Source organism: Thermobia domestica, chromosome 16 (genome assembly GCF_964235325.1).
Source record: "Thermobia domestica chromosome 16, izTheDome1.hap1.1, whole genome shotgun sequence".
In the NCBI taxonomy this organism is placed as follows: domain Eukaryota; kingdom Metazoa; phylum Arthropoda; class Insecta; order Zygentoma; family Lepismatidae; genus Thermobia; species Thermobia domestica.
Genome location: NC_137469.1, coordinates 74,125,074 through 74,148,856, shown reverse-complemented (window position 1 = coordinate 74,148,856; position 23,783 = coordinate 74,125,074). Strand labels below are relative to the sequence as shown.

General features: G+C 34.8%; 1 protein-coding gene across 1 annotated transcript in view; it reads left to right on the top strand.

The window, feature by feature from the left end:
- The first annotated feature begins 4,064 nt into the window (after positions 1-4,064).
- LOC145673167 (uncharacterized) overlaps positions 4,065-23,783 on the top strand; it is a 342,278-nt gene continuing 322,559 nt past the window's right edge. The window contains exon 1 of the mRNA XM_081742611.1: positions 4,065-4,730. Within this exon, the coding sequence (XP_081598737.1) occupies positions 4,284-4,730 (447 nt within the window). The 5' untranslated portion in view covers positions 4,065-4,283. The remainder of the gene's footprint in view (positions 4,731-23,783) is intronic.

Below are 23,783 nucleotides of genomic sequence, written 5' to 3'. Positions count from 1 at the left end.
GAGGAAGAATGTATCGGTAAATGAGAGAACAAACATAAAGATTGTAGTAGACTTTGCAGAAGCTGTGGCTGCTAATACTATATGTTATGCGATTTTAATTGGACAAAAGAACTTTACATATGACCCTAAGAATGAGAAAGTAGTAGAAGAGTGTTAGATAGTTAAATGTATTAAAGTTTTTCCATAATCAAAATTGATAAAAAAAATGATTAAATATTTTTTGGTGAAGAGTGTTCGTTGATTTTCTATATAATAAATACGATGTCAAGTCATATTGAGCTTTTAAATAAACTTGGAAGTCTTGAACAAAAACAAGTTATTGGATTAAGAGAATTAGAATTAAATACAGAATATAAGATTGTGAAAATGGAAAAGATTAAAACTAAGTTTGGAAAGAGCATATTAATTGAGTGTGAGGAGTTCAAGGTTTTTCTTCCACCTAGATTTACAAAACACTTAACAGATAAAATGATTGATGAGATCGTTAAAGATGGAATAAAAATCGAATACACTGGTTTAAAAGATAATTATCCAACTGTTGAGTTCTGTATGTGAATGAGGATTGGTTTTAAGAATTTCTCATAAAACGAGCATTTTCCTTATAATAAATAAACTATGGCTAATTATTTGAATAAAAAAATGATGTTAAAGCATTGAGATTCCTTCGCATAGATGAGTTAGAAAAAGGTAAAGCGTACGAGATAACATTATGGAAATTGATTCAAACACAGCGTTATGGTCAAAGAGTTTTAGTACATTTAGATGAGAAATATAAGACGTTATTACCACAAAGATATAATGACGAAACTGAGCAAGTATTGAAAGATTTGAAAAAGAGTAAGCTGTTTGTTAAGTATGAAGGTTTGAAAGATTTAGATAATGGTTATAAAATACATCAGTTTTACTTTAGAAATGAATCCAAAAAATAAAACTTGTAATTTTAAGTATGTTTTAAGTGTATAAGTGGTTTTATGATTTCATTATCAAAATCCGAACTTGTAATTTTAAGTGTATAAGTGTTTTTATAGTATCAGACTATAAAAAACTAAGACCTTTGGATATACAGAACATAATGTTATTTGAATTTTAAAGATACATGTATAAATAAGGGATTTATTTGAGTTTTTTGTAATTATATCCTTAGAATTATGCAATTTATAAGACATTCAATAGATAGGAAATTTATTTGTCTATTGATTGTCGTTTGAATTTTGAAAATCGGTTAATATTTGACGATTTTATAGCAAGTTCAAAATTTCGGGAATTTTTTAAGGGTTTATTTTTGAGTTTTCGGGAAAATGTTATTCTTTAAAAAAGTCTTAAAATTTTATTGTGATTATGGTAGTATTTTTATTTTTTCGATTTGTTGCAATTTTGTGGAGATATTGAAAAAGGGAAAAGTATCCTTTGGGTTGTGCAACCATCTATGCATTTTAAAAAATTGGTTATGTTATTAGTATTCATTTGTCGTTTGAATTTTTGAAATCGGTTAATTAGGGGCCGAGGTATTAAATAATAACGTTATTTGGGGGTTTTGGTGGTAAGACTGCCAGTGTTGCCAACTCATTTTTAACAATTATCATATTTATTAGTAATGGGGTGAATTCATCCCGATATGTTTTAAAGCGATATCTTGAAAAATTAAAATCCTGGAACGTTCCGAAAAAATATATGGAGTTGGAGACACTGCATGGTAAAACAGTTTCGTTGGCGGGTTTATTTAAACAGTTTCTCGTTCATGCTAGCTAAGTAACAGGGAAAGTTTTTTAATTTGCATAGTTGAAGTTGTCCGATCAGAAATTTTCATGAGAAATAACCTTGAATCAAGAAATCGAAGACAGACACTCCGGCACAAGACCTGTCGGGGTTAAGTCTGAGTTAAGTCTGAGTTAAATCTTCCTCAAAGTGAGCAGGAAGAAAGTGTGAGTTATATTTAGCTGCTAAAAAAGAAAGAAAACATGTTGCAACTGCTATAAGACTCTATGTGTATGCATATATGTATGTTGGCATAAGGAGAAGGAAAGAGAATCGGATTGGACGGTCCTGTGCTGGTACTGGAATCGTTCAAAATGAATCAGTGACAGATCACCTGTTCCGAAGTTGTATGTATTCCTTCTCATTGAGTTTTTAAAGCTAATTATTAACGGATTTTCATGATTCAAGTGTCAAATGAAAGCTTATAAACTGGAGATTAAGATGCAATAAATATATTTTGTGTAGGATTCCATTGTAATATTTTAGATGTAAGTTTTTATGATTTTAAATGTCATAAAAGCATATTCAATCTCACTTTGGGGTATCCTTCTGTGTTAAAGTACAATATAGTCAGGGGTGGCTTCATAATTTTTTTGGTAGTTAGGGGGTGGAAGGGGGAAGTGTGCTCGTAGTTAGGTTAACATTCTACTGAGAAATGTGATGTTTTGTGTCTGATTGCCACAAAAGAAAGTGAGATAACATTGATGTCCCCCCCAGAATAAGCTTCAAATCTGCCCACTTCCCAATGTTGAAGACAACTCTGCTCCCCTGATCCTCCACAGCACTGTTTTTCAACTTTATAAATATTTTGAACATCGCTTAAAAAAAATATGGGAACAGTCTTACCCCCCTCCCAACTTGAATAAAGGTTTGCGCCTCTGGTAGTAGCTTCTATGAAACATTTCTAAAACTTCAGCTAAAAAGATATCGACATTTCTTATTACAAGTTTCCTGAATGATCAAGCTTGTAATTCACCTACTTGGGAGCAAACTTAAAAGTTCAACTTGTCCGCTTAAAGCTAGCTTTATGACCGGAAGCAGGCACGTAGCCAAGGGGTGGGTCCTGGGGGTCCGGACCCCCCCCCCCCTTCGGGTCCAGAAATGAAAAATATTAAGGAAGGATCAAACAAAAAGAAACGAGAAAAAGATAAATCAACGTGAAAAGTATAAAGCTACAGCAAGCGTTTGGTTACTCTCGAGGAGCTTTGTGTGGAGGAAACGGAGGGAGGGGGGCTGAATGTCCTAACAAACTAATATCGATATGTTGCCAATAAAATAGTTTAAATTGATCGATCGCCTGGTGTGTAACCACAGTATTCCATGACCCCCCCATAATGAAATCCTGGCTAAACGAACGAATATATGTTGCCAGTGAAATAGTTTAGAATGATGAGCACCTGGTGTATTTCGTCACAGTATTTCGTCACGGACCCCCCTATTGCGAAATCCTGGCTACGTGCCTGCCGGAAGTTTGATCGTAGAGCGCTATGAACTAATTAGTGTTACGTCAAATGGATGTGAGATATGGCTGCACAGAGTGGATGTTCTTTACTTACAAGAATTCTAGAATGAATGAAGAAAGGAAAATGTTTGATATATTTCATGAAATGAATCTGTAACATTGGGGCTTCTTTGATGAAGAGAATTCAGATATCTTATTCCCTTTATGTGTAGTATCAGTTTCGCTCTAATAGGTGGTATCTTTTTCAACTTGTTATAATTGACCATGAATCAGAGATTGTCTGTTATTCAATTTTCTTGGAAACTACGCATGAGGATTGCACTTTCTTCAGCTAAATTATATCTATGTCATTTTTCATACTGTTTTCCATTGTACTCAAATATTTATCTAGAATTTCCGAAATTTTATATTCCAAGGCTCAGTGGTAGAGGTCTTACCTCTGCTGTGAGGAGTCCCTGCTTCAATCTCTGGCCATGCGAGTGTGTAATGAGCAAGATCGTGTCCGTTGGTTTCGTCAGAGTATTCCCGCTTCCTCCCACATTCTAATTCCACCAAACATTAATCATCCAGATTTTTTATCTTAAAGGACGTGATCGTGGAACGTAAAACTAAATATTTCAGTTTATTTCATTTCAGTTTCAAAAATTGTTTTCCGATCAGTTTTAATTGTCTACATGATTTTGTATGTTCGTATCTCAAACACTTTTATTTGTTCGTCGCTAAGATTTAATTAAACTTCTATAGTGATACCTGAAATTATAATGATTATATTTACGTGTTTTACAGTGATTCGTTATTGTTACCATTATGTTTATTAATTTTACACTTTTTTTATATTTCCAGGGTGTTCTGCGACAGTGACTATTGTATCCATGCTGTTCATGCAATGGGGAGCACTCTCAGAACAGCATCGGTAGCATCGTTTAAAGGAACTGATGGTTTCCCTGTATCCTGTTGTATAAAATCGGCAGAAGGACTATTAACATTCCTTCTACCTCGTAAATACGAGTTGCGGCTACCGCGACCAACAGACCTAAACCGCACTGGTTGCTGAGTGCGGGAGAGGATGACCTTGCGTCGCGTCCTCTCCCTGCTGAGTCAGGTGTGGCTTCGAGTGAGGGCGATGAAAAGCAAGGCCTGGCTTTGGTTCGCTCTTGTTCTATTTCTAACGCTGCCGGGTTCTGCACCTGCCTGGACACTACAGCTTGCGGCGGCATTTGATATAACTGAATACCCAATGTTCTCACGAATGCTGAATAAAAGTTTGGCTGCTGTAAATCGTGACCTACGTGAAGTGAATGTTACTCTGACAGGAATTGCGCTCCCAATGGCTGATCTATCGGCAGATTCTATCGGTCGACTGTGCAATGGAACCATTGAAAGGTCACAGATTGTTGCTATCATAGTAGTTGGAGGACATCCAGGCGCTTTCGCAGCGGCAATGGCAGCCGGAACTGCAGGAATTCCTGTGTTGTGGGCAAGGAATACAACAACGCCTACGTACTTTCATCAGGTAAGTGTTTGCTTCAAGTTTGTATTTGTTTGTCACTATTTTTACATTTATTGGTGTCAAATGCAATAACGTTTCTATTTTCGAGTGGAGCACAAATGAACAATGAACCTCCAAAACATAAACTTAAAAATCTACTTTCTTTTTAAAATCTTAGTATCAATGCCTCTGAGAGGTGTATAATCCTATAAGTACATAACAAAAAGAAAAACATTGGTGATCGTACTAAGTCCAAGATTTAAGGTTAATTTTCTGATTTTTATGGATAAAATCTCAGAAAACTCGAGTAACACATCGCATTATGTGGATTCGGTTTGAAAAGAACAATATTTTATTGCCTTTCATACATCGTGTCATTATTTGTTATTATTTTCTTTTAGAGAGGATTCATTTACTTCCTTTTATCTTCCATAAGACTCCCTTTTAAATGCGAATAATATATTTTATAATTATATTACTTGCTAGTTTTCAGTACATACTATGTAATTGAAGTTGCTTTGTTCCTGATAAAATTGCCTTTACAATACGAGAACTCTTGGTTTCATTAATCGATGGTAACCTCATACAGGTGTAGGTGACAGTTTACGGTTTATGTAGTTGTTTATTTTACCAATGCGGTCATGAAGAAAAAGAAAATAGCGCTGAATTAGTGGACATTTTAAATAATTACTTGCTTTTTGCATTAGTCAGCGTTGGAATTATTACAATTTCTTTTTGTACCTAAATGTTTGTCTTTTTTATCTGTATATTATTAAGAGTTGTTCATGATCATGTTCGTGGATATAATTTTTTTTGGAGGGAGGCGAGATTGAAACGAGATTTAAGTGAAGATAAAATAAAAGCGAGAGCTTCATTCGAAATAACGTCAATGTTATCATGAATAATGCAAAAGTAAGGCATCACATTTTCATGTTCTCTACACGTAAATGAAGGATGTGACCGGGTATCCCTTTATTCGTTTAATAGAGGTTGGTAGACTCTTGGTCTGTATGCGGATAATGATAGTAAGGATGGCCGGAACCGGTTTTCAGCTCTGAATAGATCCGGTTCCGGAACCTGTTTTTCGGATCCAGGTCTGAAACTGGTTTCCAAGATCCGGTTCCGGAACCGGGTTTTCGGATCCAGGTCTGAAACCGGGTCCTAAGATAAGATTTCGGAACCGGGTTTTTCGGATCCAGGTCTGGAACCGTTCTGAAAAGTGGATCTCTAAGAACCGGTTTCTCACGGAACCGGAACTTTGTGCCCATCTCTAAATGATAGAAGGAGATAATAAACCTTGTTCTACCAGTTCAAGATGAAGTTAGTTATGTACAGTCTTGTTTAAAAGAGTCTTGCCTACCCATCTTGCTCTTTAAAAGGTTATATTTTGTCAGCCGTCGTAGGACATGCTAATACTTTGGATATAAATAAAGATTTCAATTGATCAAAGAATTTTCTCATTTGTTTGATTTTATTATGATTGTAGGTTAAAATGCAGGACTTTTCAAAGCGAGATAAGAGGCCAGTTTCTTTTTAAATGACACTATATCCAGTTTATTCATGTAAAGGCCATGGAAGGCCGGGTAAATGTAAGACTTCATACTTACTAGACTTGGACACAAGGTAACAGAATTGGACACAAATAGGAGGTAATAGACTTGGGCATACACAGAAGGTAACTGACTTCGACACAGACAGGAGGTAATATAATTAACATCACGCTGCAACCATTTTAACTCCTCAGATTTTTCCAAGAACACATTTTATAGAGATTAGTGATGAGTAGTTCCGGAACGATTCATTCCAAAAGAATGAATCCGTCAGTGAGATGAAGGGTTCAAATCTCTCAAAGGAACCGGATTGAGTTTGGCGGAGTCACTCAGTAAAGCTGATGGTTCAGTTAGTGGTTTCGGTCGAGTTGTCAAGATTGGTTTGGCTAGTTTGTCCGAAAGGAATTTTCATGTCGAAGGATCATATAGGAACTTGGAAATATTCAGTTCATTGGAACCAAAGGTTTCCATCCAGAAGAGAAACGAAACATTGGAGGAATCAAATTGGAAAGCCAAGGATGTCGAAATCATACACCTTGTCGGAACCAAAAGATTCGATCCAGAGGAACGAACCATTGTTAGTAATGGATTAAAAGAAATCGATTGCGGAAGAAGAATTAAACGGAATTCTACATTACTAATACTAGTAGAAATCCTTATCCTCAGTAGAATGGAGATTGAACCAGATATGGAAACTGGACCGCACCGGGAATTGGACTGGGCAACTCATTTGGTTGTTAGACGCCATATTGACTACAACACTCGGACCCTAATGTTATCGCATAACATGTAAATGTAATACACAAGAATTGAAAATAATTAATAATGAAAACTAATGCACAAGCGCATTTCTAACAGCAATAATAGTGTGTAAACGATCCACTAAATATAATTAGTATATTATATATTTATTTTAAACTCAGCAATGGAAGCTATTGTAAACAATGGAAATATTAAATTATTAGTATCACTGGTCTCCTCTTGTCATAACAACCGGAATAAACGATGATATTTGTTTTGCTATTATCATTGCTATTCTAAGTTTACGCCCAGCTTTATATATACCATATATAGTCGAGCACCTATATGTTAGTAGTTGTGGTTTTAAAGTGTGATGTTTTAAAGAATCATTGAATTTCTCTAATGTAAAAGAATGGAACATTGTTCCCTGGACCAGTTTAGTTTTCTAATATGAAACAGATATTTATTTCTTAAGAACATATATTGAATGATCACTTGAACATTTTAATCCGAAACAGAATTGTGTATGATTTAAAATTTGTACCGAACAGATATAACGTCAAAGACCATTTTCTTCGCGGATCTATAATACACGTATCAGCCTTTGGAGGTATTGCCGAATTCTTACAAATAATATTCGCAACATGGATGCCTATCAGAGAACAGGACTAGTCCATTTAGAATCAGGGAAGACACAAGAGAACGCAAAACGCCACTAATGAACTCGAATATAAACACACAACAATCCAACAATAACAAAACAACAGAAACAACTATAGCGCAAGGTGAATTTTTATGTTCATTTAGTCGAAATTTACCGAAATTGAAAAAAAAAATACTAAACGCTGTCCAAAGTTCTTGTCAGGGACAGAACTCCCTCATCAACTGAATCATCGCTTTCCTCATTAAACACAACAAAATTTCATGGCATTTCAGTAGTACGTAAAATTTAAATTCCATTGTATATTAATTAACCAGATGAACTAAAACCTACAAAATTATAAGAGAGACCTTTAACTTATTTTCAAGATAAATTTTAATTATTATTTGTTTTGTTATTTTGAAATTACAAGTTAGCATCTTGGACATGGTACGTCCGCTGACAAAAAGAATCTTTCATATGACTTTCAGTGAATGTTAGAAGCTTCTGAATAATCAGATTAACAAAATGTTCATATAGTATATTTAAAGAACTTCTATAATATCAATTCAACACAGTTATTTGTTAGCAGTTGCGTTAATAGGCTCTCATTGGTCAATTCATATGCATACTCTGTTAGTATCACATAGATATAAACACATGCATAAACACAAGATATACTGACTTAACCTAACATTCACTGTAATTGGTGACTATAGTAAAAGTGGTATGAATAACTAATCTACTTATAATACATATAGAAAATGAAACAGGATTACTGGTTGATTATAGCTTCTGGCAGTATCTAGCTCCCGGACTTCCATTGTCCTCCTGAGCTTTCCCCACTGGATACGCATTTAATGTCAGAATGGAGGCATTCCACTTCTTTTGGGAATTAACGTATAGCATTCCTTCAATGGAATACGTATAATATTCCAGTACAGCATGCATAGATATTTTTTCCATCATTAAGTTACTGAATTGCATACCGTACATATTTATTATTGGCACCATGTGCTCCCTTATTACATATCTGAGCCGCTGACCATATACACAACATATTGAACATAATGGTTATAAAAATGAAATTGAATCACTTCGATAACGATGAAGGACAACACTGTATAATGATCACATTCCCATTTTCACCAATTACCTAACTGAACATACACATTCACGCCATGGTATGCATGCATTAAAACCCTTTGGGGATCCTATGGTACATTTTGTACCATACGCGTTTTTCATGATACATTGCGTTATTTCTCTTCTATTTGAGCTTTTTCGTCCGTTTTTTTTTTTTTTTTTGTTGTTGTTGTTGTTGTTTTTCAAGTCCAGAGGCATTGTAGAAGACATTACGTATGATTTCAGACCTTCCTGCGTCCAGACATAGGAGGTGATGACGTCATAAGTCTAAAATTTATTTTTTCATTTACTAAGCCTATGTTCAATATTTTTTGGCGGGCTTATTTTTGCACGTAGAAGATTGAAATTTTGCACAAACATTCAGTCCACCGCGTAGTATTTACCAGATTTTTTTCAGATTTGTGAGTTGAAACAGGGGGGAACCAGAGCGGCAAAAAGTTGAAAAAAGGGATATTTTTACCCCAAAAATCCCGTTTTTCAAAATTTTCCCGCCTCACATACATGATGGGGACACGTGAGTCATACCGCCTGAAAGGCAGTTCTATTCTGAAGAGAATGACGGTCGAATCATTATTCTAGCTTAATTAGGGATGTCTCAGGGAATTTTTAAAAAATATACTTCTATATAGGGAAAAATGGGACATGGTCGGTATATATATATATATATATATATATATATATATATATATATATATATATTGGCGAGCATACTTTTCCACCTAGAAGATTGAAATTGTGCACAAACATTCAGTCCACCGAGTAGTATTTAACAGATTTTTTTCAGATTTCTAAAACAGGGGGGTCCAGAGGGGCTAAAAGTTGAAAAAAGGGAAATTTAGACCAAAAAATCCCTTTTTTGGGAATTTCCCGCCTTAGATACATGATGGAGACATGTAAATGGTACCGCCTGAAAGGCAGTTTTATTTAGAAGAGAATATGGGCGACACATGACCCTAGGGTAATTAGAGATGTCTCAGGAATTTTTTTCCCTGAGATCATAGGGTTTTCTAGTAATTTGGGGCATTGTGGGAATTCTTGATAACATTTCTCCCTCCCTTAGTATTCAAGATAGAAACTTGAAATTTGGCACACACATTCAGTATACCAAGTACTATTTATCAGTTTTTTTAGATGGCTACGTTCACACAGGGGGGGCCAGGGGGGGCCAAAGTGCGAGAAAAAATTTTTCCTGCGAGAAAAAATTTTTCCCTCCGAAATTTTCCCTTTGACATCATTTTTCCCGCTTCTGGTATATGGTATGAGCATGCAAGTGGTACCATTTGAAAGCCAGAATGAGTAACAGTGCTGACGAGGAGACCTACTACATGATCTCAATATTGGGAGACTCTAGCTACATGTTAAGGTTACCATTGTTATTCATAAACAGATCAGAAAGATTGGAGTAAAGAGAACCTAAGTTTACTCCGATTGACGAACATCTGAAATTAGCAGTGATTACACTTTACTCAAAAACCATGACTTTAGATTTCACTTCAGCAAAAGTTAAAATTTGGAATTTAAAATCATCAATTTGAAAATCCAGCACTAGCTAATTCGGTCCCGTATAATTTGATATGTGTTACCTGTTCTGGAACACTGCTTTTCCTCAAAGGTTAGATATCGGGAAGTTAGCAAATGCACTTCATTTTTTTTTCAGAGAAGATTTCGATGCACCTTCCTTATGACAACTCTTCGGGTATTATATCAATTTACCGTCTTGTGAGTAATACTATGTGATGCATCAAAGTCATCCCACAATAGTCCCACTGTGACCTTAATTTTCACTAATATAATTTCTCATTAAACAACCGAAATCACATTTATGTATTTAATTTAAATAATTTAGAAGATGTTAATGCAGGTTTTCAATGAAAATAAACTTAACCACCTACCTGGTATTGCCATATGCAACACTATTGTTACTTTCAAGCACGGCGCTCTGGCTAGCGTAATGCCAATTTCACTCGCAAGGTGTCAAGCCGCTCTGCAGAGATATAAACTGAACAAGGATCTTATAAAATAGAGGATCTACCCTTACATCAAAATCTTGAAGCGATACGTCACAGTTTCGCCACCCCTAGTCTGCCCACTCCACCCAATAGGATCGTAATGTTTTGAGCCAACAATCATGGCGCAAACGAAAGTAGCCAATCAGACGATGGAAGAAACGAGAGTAGCCAATCAGACGTGCCGATGCTCGGTTGTTTTTTGGCTTCACCGATTTAATAGGATGAAGGTACATATGGGCAGATCCTCTATTTATAACATCTGTGAAACTGAACTAGTTTTTACCCAGTTTCCAAAAGATAACAAAATAATCCAGAATGTATGCCAAAATGTACGTTTATTTCTTTTAAACATTTTCGCACTTTTCTCGATAATTCCGAATTTTCAATAAAGTCTCCAACAAATTTAGTCTCGATCTTGCTTGCAACCAGATTGCTTTCCCTGCTAATGTATACAAAAACATCGACCATCGTTATGAACTATGGAAATATGAACTGATTTTTCTCCCTTTTGCTAGCTAAAGAAACAAATACTTCTCAGCTCGCAAAGGTTTCAAGTAATGTCCACACAATGTCTTCTACTTCAAAACAATATAGTGTAATTAACCATTTCACTGTGGTTTATTTGAACTCATAGTAAATATTACTGCTAGTGTTCACTGTTTACGTGTATTTAGATACAACTAATCCATGTAGCAGATAGTAATTTAGTATTTGAAATGGAATTTTTCATTAATATAGTGGCCATTGTTATGTCTCTAGTATCTTATAGTTTGCATAGCCTCTCTCCTATGGAGTAAATATACTGTTCTTCTCGTAATATACTGAAATTGAGAAATCAGGCCTAACGGTGTAGGTACATAATACACGCTCTACTATATCGGTTTGAAAACAGGGCTTCAAACCACGGTTTCAAGTGGATGTGTTTGATATATCATGTTCTTTTCCTATTTGAATGATTTGATTGATTAATGTTGAATCTAATGTGTCGGATCTAAAATGGCAGGTAAGGTGGGTGTCATGTTGCAAACTTGCAGTATTTAGTACCATATAGTATGTATATCATATGGTATCAAATTGCTATATTTATGTCGTGTCCAATTTGGGGACATCGTGGGAATACCAATTTTGTGTAATATATGTAGTAAACATTAGTTGGTTAAAGTAATCAAAAATAAAATTTTACAGAAAATGGACATCACCTCTATATTTAGCAAAACAAAATTACTTTTTTTTTTAGTTTAAAGTCCCATGATTATGTTCTATAACCTAAAGAAGACGTCCGATTAATAAAAGTGAATGATTGTGAAATTGAATTTATATACTCTCCTATCAGGAATCGATCTCCGGACCGCGTGAATCAAAGGTACGTGTGCTAGCCACCAGGCCAGCAGGGAGATTCCTACATTTATAGTACTCAAATTAGTAAAAGCTGATTTCCACTTGAGATTGACTTGTTAACATACAAACCTGTTCTCTTTTAATCGTGAGGAGTTTGATATCTACTAAAGGTTTTCTGTAAGAAAATGGACACTCTTTGCACATGTGTTCCTATAATCAAAATAAAAAATGAAATTTATCTCACTTTTGTTCAGAGAGGCAAACGTGTGAAGCTACAAGTGCACGAAAAGTTATGTCAGCCAAAAATATATCTAGAAAGCATTAGGAAGGAAACTGAAAAATGTCTCTTATCGAAAGGTAGACAGTGTAAACGTTTAGCTTCAATTACTAGTGACGTATAATTCCAGAGCTACTGGCAAGCAAAAGTCACCGAGATTATAATATATTTGACTGACAATTTTTGCACGCCCATAACTCTGTAAATAGGGTCTCTGAATAAACTGCAAGATAAAGTTTCTTGTTGCAGTGTGAAAAACATGTGTTAGAATAGTCAGTCTCCATCCGAATTAGTCTTTTTATTATGGTAAAACCCTTGACTGTTCTACCGATTTCACTCGACTTCAATTGTGCTAAATTTTAATTTCAGAATAGTTAATATCACTGTTAGTTATGTAGGTTACTAATGATTTTTCAGTCTGCTAACATTGGTGAAGTCTTTACATGATGATAATTATACACTGTATAGATTATATAATATAGAAATGCTTCCAAGAAGAGTTAAAAAGTTGCAGCTTTCCTTGGGCTCCTAATTTATTTTACATTACGTACACCACAATAGATTAAATTGCACTTACGATACGGTACGTCTGTAATATCAATTAATATTTTGACATCCTCTAACCTAACATCCTCATATTTTTTTTCCTGAGTCACCTAGGTAAGTTTCTTAACATCGCCATATTTTTAAAAATGTTTAGAAATTAAAAAAAAACTTCCATCGTTAACAGCAATTATAAAGACAGAAAGATCTCCCAAAATATATTTGGTCTTATTTTCCAAGCCCCGGCATGAACAAAAACTCATTTTTTGTCAATTGCATATGATTCTTTTTCAAACAGACGTCAATACTTGAAATAATCTTGAACAAATTCAAATTAGAAAAAAATGAAATGAAATCTTTGAGTTTTACGTCCCACAGTTATACCGATTAGGCTAAAGGAGACGGTGTTGATGAGAAATGAATGAAATGGTGGAATGAAGAAAGTGGGAGACAACGGAAGAACCCCTAGAAAACCCACGAGCACGGTGTTTGTCCATCACAAAGTCCACACGGCGCGAGCTGGGATCGAACAAAGGACCCCAAACACCAGAGGTGAACACTCTACCACTGAGCCCCCACAAATTAGAAAAGAATGCGGTATGACATTGCAATGTAGTCAACATTTACTTTCTTGTAGACTGAAAAAATATTATTATCTCACCGTACCATTAAAGCTAACATTTGAAAAAAGACTAACATTTATAGTGTTTTCTGTGCTACTTAGGAGGACGCCTTTCGTTCACAGGAATTCGCATTAGATCCATTTCCTCTTACTTCCGGACATTTTCCGTTGATACTTCGATAACATTTTACTGTTTGGGAATGGTTAAAACATATATTGCGATCGGATTGTTTTTCCTTTCTTCACGACATATATTTCCCATTAAATACAAGGAAAGAGAAAAATTTATTTATAATATCTATTTTAATGCTGTAACACATTTTACTTACTATCTAAAAACAACATAGTTTTAACTGGAAACTTGAGGTTCATTTCAAGCGCATCTCTGAGGATTCTTACCTCCCAAGTAGTACACTCACGTTTATTATACGTTAGTAAAATCATATATAACCAAAGGTGTATGGAGATTTAGTGATGTTTGGTCGCGAACAAATAGAACTGTAATAACAGAGATGTGGTGATATTGCTATTTGAAATGTTAAATACAGCTTTCCTTGGTATTTTAAATACTGAATATAGATTTACTTTCTATTACAAGTACTAAATATTGCTTTACTTACATTTTCAAGGGTTTCTTGCCATTTCAAATACTAAATTTAGGTTTACTTACTATTTCAATTACTAATTATAGTTTTACTCACTACTTAAAGTACTTAACTTTACGTATTATTTTAATTAGTAATTATTATTTTACTCACTATTTCAAGTAAGAAATATAGCTTTGTAGTAAATATGGCTTTACTTGCTATTTCAAGTAACAAATGTAGCTTCACTTGCTATATCAAGTAGTAAATATAACTTTACTGGTTATTTCAAGTATTATATATAGCATTACTTACTTTTCAATTACTAATTATAGTTTTACACGATAATTGCTAGTACTAAATTTAACTTTATCTATTACTTCAAATACTAATTATAATTTAACTCACTATTTCAAGTAAGAAATATAGCTTTACTTGCTATATCAAATAGTAAATATACCTTTAACAGTTATTTCAAGTATTAAACATATCATTACTTACTATTTCAATTAGTAATTATAGTTTTACTCGGTATTTCAAATACTAAATTTAACTCTACTATTTCAATTAGGGATTTAAATTTTACTCGCTGCTTCACGTAATAAATATGGCTGTACTTGCTATTCTAAGTAGTAAATATGGCTTTACCTATTATTTCATAGTAAATGTAGCTTTACTTTGAATATGAAGTAACAAATAAAAAATAATGGCTATTTCAAATACTAAATATAGATTTACTTGCTCTTCTAATTACTACATATAGTTTCAGAATTTAGTGGTAATGATCAAGGAAAAACATTTTGAACCTTTCCTAGGTCACCACACACTAAAAACAGTTTTATCTACAGTAAGTTTCAGAAGGTACCTAAGTAATGCACTGAATAGAGCAAAATTTATAGCTTACAGAATTTAGTAATAAAGGAATGAAAATATTTTGTACATTCTACTAAGATATTTTAAGCCGATAATCTTAATATTCTCAAATGAAATATTTTCTTAATTATCTTAGAATATTTACAGTTTGCTACACTTTTATCATTGAGTAGAGCTATTACATGTTTCTTGAATTACTTTCTTTATTCCCAACTCTTGCGGAAATGTTAGATATATATCTGTGTAAAGTTACCATATTTTCAAATTTAATAATAGAAGATTTTCGTAAAATGATTTTTATGACATAATTTCAACATGTTTCTCACTGCTTTCTTCAGGAACATGATATGATTATAGGGGGCAAGATGATTTAGTGGTAAAGTGTTCATCTCTGGTGCATATGGGTTCCTAGTTTGATCCCTGCTCGCGCCAAGTGGACTTTGTGTTGGACAAACACCGTCTTCTTGGATTTTCTCGGGGTTTTCCCGTTTTCTCCCACTTTATTCATTCTTCCATTGTATTAATATCTCATCATCACTGTCTCTTTTAACCTAACCGGGATATCCGTATGACGTAAAACTGAAAGATTTCAAGATGACATGATCATAGTAATCTGCACATGTTGTATTTCAAGTAATACATTCAAGTTCCTTCTCTCTTCTGTCCACTGTAGTGTCAATGAACTTCCATTAGTATCATCTTTAGGTATTTAATATTCCGACACAAATAGTAAGCATATTTTGTTAATACACAAGCAACGAAATGTTATTCTATTAGTACTAACGTTATATACTTGTGTAGATCTATTGACTATACGCATATACTGTTTCCATCAAAATTCTTCAAAAAACAGCTACTGTAAATGACGCACGGAATTTGGTTAAAAATAGTTAAGTTCTTATAAAGTTACTGCAAAATTTATTAGTAACATAATGTAATAATAAAGCAAGCAAAATGTTTGATTGTTTCACTATATAACTAGAATATACTGTAGTACTTTTTCTGTTATCCTGAGTCTTAACTCTCACTTTAAATAACTTTAGTTTTTTCCTTAAAAATATGCTTTGCTTGTATCATTAACTACGTGCTACACATCACTTGAATTCCTTTCTTTACTTCCTACCTCTGCGGTAATATTGACTACATATCGGTGGAACTATTGTTCTAGGATAACACTAAAATAGACCATTCTCGCTCAAAATTATTGTTCACAAATTAATTGTGCGTTAAAATTACCTACGGGAAAGAGGAATTTCCAGAATTCAAATTTACTTGAAACCATGCAAGTAACGTGAATAATAAATAAGATGAGTAGGGTAGACTCTTGTGTTGTAATGAAAGCCCTAGTACAAGCAGAGGAATAGCAAAATAGCACATCATATTTCATACTATTTATATTCGTAATTTTATTTTAAAAAATCTTCTGAAAGGTATCCAACTACCGCTTAGTATAAATTGCTAGACATTGGCAAGTTCGAATAAGTAATTGGCCAGAATAATAATAATTAATAGATAAACTACATTTTCCTGGCTAAATAGAAAATGACTAAATCTAATCTAATGTAAATAAAATAAAGATTTTGTTTGTGTGTGTGTCTGTCTGTGTGAGGCCTGAGGACCAAACGAGTGAACCGAGAGTTACCAACTTTTGGTCACGGGTACCTTGGTCCAGGCCCCAGACCAAGACAAAACGTTACTTTTAAAATTCGAACTAGGAGGGTCACCGAAGGGATACCGAGACTTGTAAAAATAATCCAAAATGACCGATATTAGTATCAAATCCATAGTTTTCGCGGTCGATGAAATGAATGGTAATATTCCCACAGGCGTTGACTTCCAAATACAGCCCCCACCGGCTGGGGGTCAGAGGCGTTTTTTTTATTCAAACCACGGTGTCTTAGGGGGCGTTTACCTGGATATGTAAAAGTAGTAAAAAAATGTCCGATATTTTTTTTTCGTTGTTCAGTTTGTTTACGAAGATACTTTATCTGACCCGTGCGAAGAATGGGTATTCCAGCTAGGTTATTTATAAAATAGCTAAACTGATAACACTACATGCATCCTGTAGAATAGAACAAATGACTATATCAAGCTGTGATTTGCAGACTAAGTCACACAGAAGAGGAGAAACAAAAATGACAAGGGATTAGAATAAACTGAAAATCCAAAATAAGCAAAGATTGTAACAGCTATGTAATTTTTCTTCTACTTCTTGGAGCTGAAAATTTTTCAGCATTCAGAGAAAAGTATATATTTTAAGTGTTTTACCTATAACTAAACGGGAAAGGAAAAAAGTATCATAACTGGGGGGTAATTGGTAAAAATAAATAAACTGGTAGCCCTATTATGGTGACACTATTGATCATACCTGCATTACCAACTCATATTCATAAGCAAACCTACAGTCGGAGCACTCACACGCAAATTAACTACAAGTCGAAATTGGATACGAGACAGCTGAAATTTCCGGAATGCAGATCTGCCAGGATATCGTAACACTTGAACGAGAATTATATAAGAAAGATATGTGAAATGCATTGCGAGGTGATAATATGAATTACTAATCTCTTGTAAGTACTTCTGCTAGAAGAATGACCAACGGAAGATTTGTTTCAAGAAGAGATTCTACTAGAGATGAAAGCAAATAACAAGAAATTAGCAATTACGAATGCAAAATGAGTCAAAAGTATGGCTATTAGCTAAATTACTTTTTAACTAGCTAATCAGCATGCAGTGAATAAAGATTAATGAATTAGCCTTACTGAATAAAAGTTTTCACCTTTTCATGCATGACGAGCTCCTTCGTGGTTAATCGGCTAGCGTACGCGCCTTTGGCGTGGGAGACCTAGGTTCGATTCCCGGCGGGAGCTAATGTGGTTCGGATTCCACGTCAATCATTAGGTCCCGTCTTATATAGCCTCGCTGCTGAAAGGAACGTTAAACTCAAAATTAACTCAACTCTTCATGCATGAAGTCATTAAGTGATAAAAGATAATTCGCTGAAAATATTTACTGCTCCTTGAATAAAAAAAATCTAATTCTTGCATGAAAACCGTCTTAGGAGCCAAGATCAAGCCTTAAGGGTCTTTACTATAGCGAAATTAAACTACCGCTAATTTTAGAGTTTTTCTGTAATATCTTCAAAACAAATAAACATATTCGAAAAACAGAAACGTAGTGAACTAGACAATAAAATCTTGCCTTCACCTATCTGCTTTTGGTATGCCGCTTTTTACAGAACCTGCAAAAAATGCTAAATCTATCTACAGTTGCAAATCGAAAGCAGATAGATGAGTTGTAATAAAGGTATCACATGCAAAATCATATTGTCTAGTTCACTACATTTGTAACGGCCAAGGTGGGTAATGTTGCCATTACCGTCCCTTCCCAGAAAAACTAAATCTTTGAAAATCAGGAAAGAAAGTTTCACGTTCCCTTCCCTCTACTCAAACAAGTAGCCCCTCCGAGAAGAGTTTCCCGGGCCAGATATGTGGTTTACAACGCCGCTTAACGCACGTAAAAATGTAAGCTACTGCAAGAGAATGGTATGCTAAAGTTCAACAAATAATAATAAGTCTTCAAAGGTTGCAGGAACATAACTCTACTTGATAAACAACACAAAAGAATTCCGATAACATTAACAAATTTTATTATTATTGTTAAAAAAAATAAACGTAATGTTGAATCTAACAACGAATTTGTAAAGTTCGTAAAACTTTGTCCGATTTTGAAAAATATTTTCAACTACTAGTAGATTTAAACAATTTCGATTCATGCAAAAACCACAAGAAATTTATAATTACTGAAAAATTTATCAGGCACATGTTGCATGAAGTAAAAGTCCAAGATGGCTCCTGTCTTCTCACAAGACATATTCAGCATAAACCATATTTGAAATACACACATTTATATTATAGAAATTCAATACCAATATTTGAATTGATGGTTCAATTAGGATATTTATCAATTTTCTATCTACATGTTTTTATATATATATATATATATACTCACGGAAAAACCCAGAATAACTTTAAATTCACAAAATAAAATATACTATACACAATTTTACATATGGTGTAACACATACCTAGCGAAGAGAACAAGTGACGGGCCCAATCACTTAATTTCAAAGCTCCTTCATCGGAAGGATAAACAACCAATCAAATTTAAGTATAGCAATCACATGACATTGACAAAAGACTAACCATAATACCAGATCATTTAAATTAAGAAAACACCAACTCTCTATCGCAAAAATATACTGTAGTGGAATACAGGGAGGAAAAAGGAAGGTGAATAGGTTACCAAAATAATAATAATAATAATAGTAATAATAATAATAATAATAATAATAATAATAATAATAATAATAATAATAATAATATAGAAGGAAACAGTATAGAAGGAAACAGCGCTGTTTCTAATCTTAAATTAAATCCCTTTTTCATTCATTTTACTCTATAATACCAATGTAAAGATCACTACGGCACAACATCCCCCTCCAAAAAAAAAAAAAAATCTTCAGAATATTTTTCATTTTAAACCAAAACACATATGTACAATACAATATAGTAATGAGCATGAGATGAAATGATGATGAAAAGGGTTAGTAGCGAATGAATGATGATGAACATGAACAATAAATATACAATTCAAGAAACAACAATTTACCTTACATGGTTCCACCACACACATTTCTGGGCTCTCTGTAGAGCTTAGCTAAAGTAGTATGCGTCACGACTATTTTATTATCGTTTGTTTTGCATTTTAATGTATTTGCCGTAGGTTTAGCAATCACAGTAACAGGACCCCACCAATTAAAGGCTAATGATTTTGCAACCTTATCCTGTAGGGATGACTTTTGCTGTGATTTGATCAAAACACGATCACCGACAGCAAAGGTGACAGGAACAGTACGCTTATTATATATCCTTCGTCTCTCTTCCCAAGCTTTGTGCATGTTTTCTAAAGCTTGCTCCCATATAGTGGCATTATTAGGGCCATCAATATCTTCAGAGGAAATTTTCCACTTAACCATCAAGGTATCAATAGGATCTCTCCCAAGAAACAATCTAAATGGAGAAAATTTCAACTCTGAATGTTCAGCAGTATTTAGAGAAAACTGCAGTTGGTTTATAAAATATGCCCATTTCTCCTGTTTTCCATTCAAATAGGATTTCAGGCTAGTTTTTACTAATCTCACGTATTTCTCAACTGCATTTCCACCAGGAAAGTAAGGAGAGCTCCTAATATGTTTTATTCCATTTCCAAAAAGGAAATTCTTGAATTCTACGGAAGAAAAACACGGACCCCTATCGCTCGTAAGAGAACGACAAAATCCGAAACGACAAAAAATATAATTCAGGGCATTGATAACAAGCTTACTCGTTGCATTACGTAAAGGAACTAAATGAAGGAATCGAGACGCATTATCGAGACAAAGTAGAATGTACCGATATCCATAACTACACGGGAGAGGCCCAGCCAGATCTACGTAGTTATGGCCATTCACCTCAGAACAATATTCTGAGATCAACTGCCCTTGAGGAAGATAATTTCGGGCCTTCGAGAGTTGGCACTCATGGCACCCTCTCACATACTCTCGAACTTCGTCGAACATGTTCTTCCAAGTAAAATACTTGGAAATTTTCTTGTAACTCTTCAAAATCCCAAGGTGAGCCCCATTCGGTAACATCGAATGATAATAACTTAATAACATAGGGACAAGTAAACGGGGAACCAAAACCTTATAAGGTGAATATTTCGCCTTAGTATGTTGATACAAGATATCCTTCACAATCTTATAATCTTGGTATTCCCCACCATGTTCAACCACCTCCCGATAAATATCTTTAGTATCAGCTTCTGTTCGTTGATGTTGTACAATATCTGTATGTGACAATGGTAAACTCCATAGACTAAACATACAATTCTCCGCGGAATTAATGGAACAAGGATCAACGTCTACATCCGTGGGATTAATTTCATAAATCCGCGTCAAAAAATCCACTTGAAAATTCTTCGCACTCGAAATGTGCACAATTTTGAATTTAAATTCAAATAAATTCTGTACTATATTACCATAACGACCTAAATTCTTCGGATTACGTAACATGTGTACGAGAGCATTATTATCTGTAAATATAGTAAATTCGTTACTCAAGAATGAACGAAACCGCATCACCGCATTATATATAGCAAGTAATTCCAATTGATATATTGTTCTATTAAAATCAGCGGGTTTTAAAGTCTTACTGAAAAACCAAACTGGTTTCAACAAGCCCTCGTCCGTTTTCTGAGACAAAATTGCGGCTTGAGATCTCAACGTCGAATCTACATGCAAATAAAATCTTTTATTTAAATTGGGGATGGACAAAATAATCTGTTCTTCAAAAGCTCGCTTTATTTGCTCCAAACAAGAGTCCTCTCTGGGACCCCAAACAAATTTCTCACGTGGAGAACGCATTTTCGATAAGGGTTCGATAAGGCCCGCGAAGTCATTACAAAAACGAGAATAGAAGTTTAAAAAGCTCAAAATCTTCACAAGGCCACGTCGGTTTTGAGGGGGTTTAATATCCCTAATTGCCTGTAGCCTTTCGGGTAACATCTTAATCTCACCGTCCTCGATCAAGAAGCCCAAAAATTCAATTTTTGTCCTCAATATCTTACATTTGTCGGGGGACAGAGTGAGGCCTCTGTTCGAAAAACGAGAGAGAACTTGTTCCAGCATGGAATTGTGTTCCTCAATAGAACGTCCATATACGACAATGTCGTCCGCGTAGAATTCAACTCCCTTTCCCCTCAAGTCTCCCAATATATCATTAAGAGCCCTCATTAAGGCCTGTGTCCCAATGCAGATTCCCATCGGTACACGCCCGTATTCATATAATTTGTCTTGTACAGCGAAGGCGGTGAGCTGTCTACTCTCAGGGGACAGCTGGACCTGGAAGAAAGCTCGACGGGCATCGAATATTGACATAATTTTTGCATCAGAAAGCGAACTAATACACTCGTCGAGGTTCGGACACGGGACCCCATCTCCACAAATGATATTGTTCACCCGAGCGAAATTTACTACTAGCCTGGAAGATGAATCCCTATTCTTAACAAGAAAACAGGGAGATCTAAACTCAGAGAGTGAAGGACGAATAACATTATTTTCCAATAATTGTTCAATAATATGGGATAATTCCTTCTGCTGAGTTCTCGAAAAAGGGTACTGTCTCTCACGTATCACTTCATCTGATTTTCTTTGGATATGGTATACAAAATCACTAATGCAGCCTATACGATGAGTGATCACATTATCATATTTACTCAATAACCTATCTACATAAGCCCCTAAACTCTTGTCTTGTTCCAACAACTTTTTATCTATACCATCTATAATTTTCTTTCTCTCTTCTACAGTAATATCCCACTTACTCTCATCACCTGACTGTAACATACATAACAATGGATCGCCCCCTATTTCATTATCATAATTGACATTATTAACATCACAATTTACACGTTTCTCACCGACGTTTTCGTCATTTACGTTACAAGTATCAGGTCGCGAAGAAGGCCCAGGTACGGGCTCATTTTCTAACATTGAAATATTATTTTGAAAATTATAGTCCGAAGTAACATTTGTTTTTCTTTTTAAATTTGATGAAGGCAAATGAAATGTCCTGGAAGAAAAATTTTCGCTGCAAGAATACCTGTAACCATGTAGTCCCACTGTGTCGCTCCTGGTCGGCTTAGAAGGCTTACGGCTCCTTATCTGCGGTGCCCTGGTCGCATCCAAATCTTCCCTACTAGGATGTTTACTTCCGTTGTCAAAATTTCTCTTACAAGTCCAGGGCCTACGGGAATGAGGCGAAGAATCTCCCAAGAAAAGTTTGGCGGCAGCTTCGCTCACACTCCCCTCCCTGGAAGGATAAAAACCAGCAACAGACTTCCTTTTGTTATAAGTAAGAGGGGAGGGGGGAGAAGATTTTACTAAGGGAACTTCTATTTTTGACTTGGTCCAATATAACGTGTTTTTATCAAAGTCAATACATAATCCCTCTCGACGAAAACAATCGAGTCCCAAAAGAATTGGATATTCAAGATTTTTCATCACATAAAACTTGCACTGAAACTTATATCCATCTATAACCAAGGGTAGCAACACTGAAGGACGTAACACTAATGCTTCTCTGTTAATAGTTTTTCCACGAAAACAGTCTTTATAATTAACACGGACTTCATCTAAGTTCTTAACTTTATTAAAAAGGTCCAAACTAATTAAATTAGCCGTGCACCCACAATCTAAGGCAGAGACGACTGAAAAATCCCCAACTTTAAGGTTCACCAAGGCAACGCCCCCACTATCTTCTACAGAGCACACTTTCTTTTCATTATTTCCAACAAACGACATAGATGAAGACGAATTTTTATTTAAACTACAGTTCCGTTTTAAATGCGGACCGCCACAAAGAAAGCACGCAACAGTTTTTTGTTTTTGTTTATTTGTAAAGTTTTTATTCACAACTGGCAACCCTACTTGAGAGCGCACCTTAAAATCAAATTGTTTAGAATAGAGTTCATGAAAGGTGTAATCGTTAACCAGTCGGTGTAATTCACTCATAGTTTTAGGTTTCTGATTATAAAATAACCTCCCTTTAATTCTAGGCAGAACGCCACTGGTAATGAAACTTATTAATCTCTCATCACCACAATTTAATTTAAGCAAGCGATCGACTGTGACTAAACGTTTAACAAAGTCTT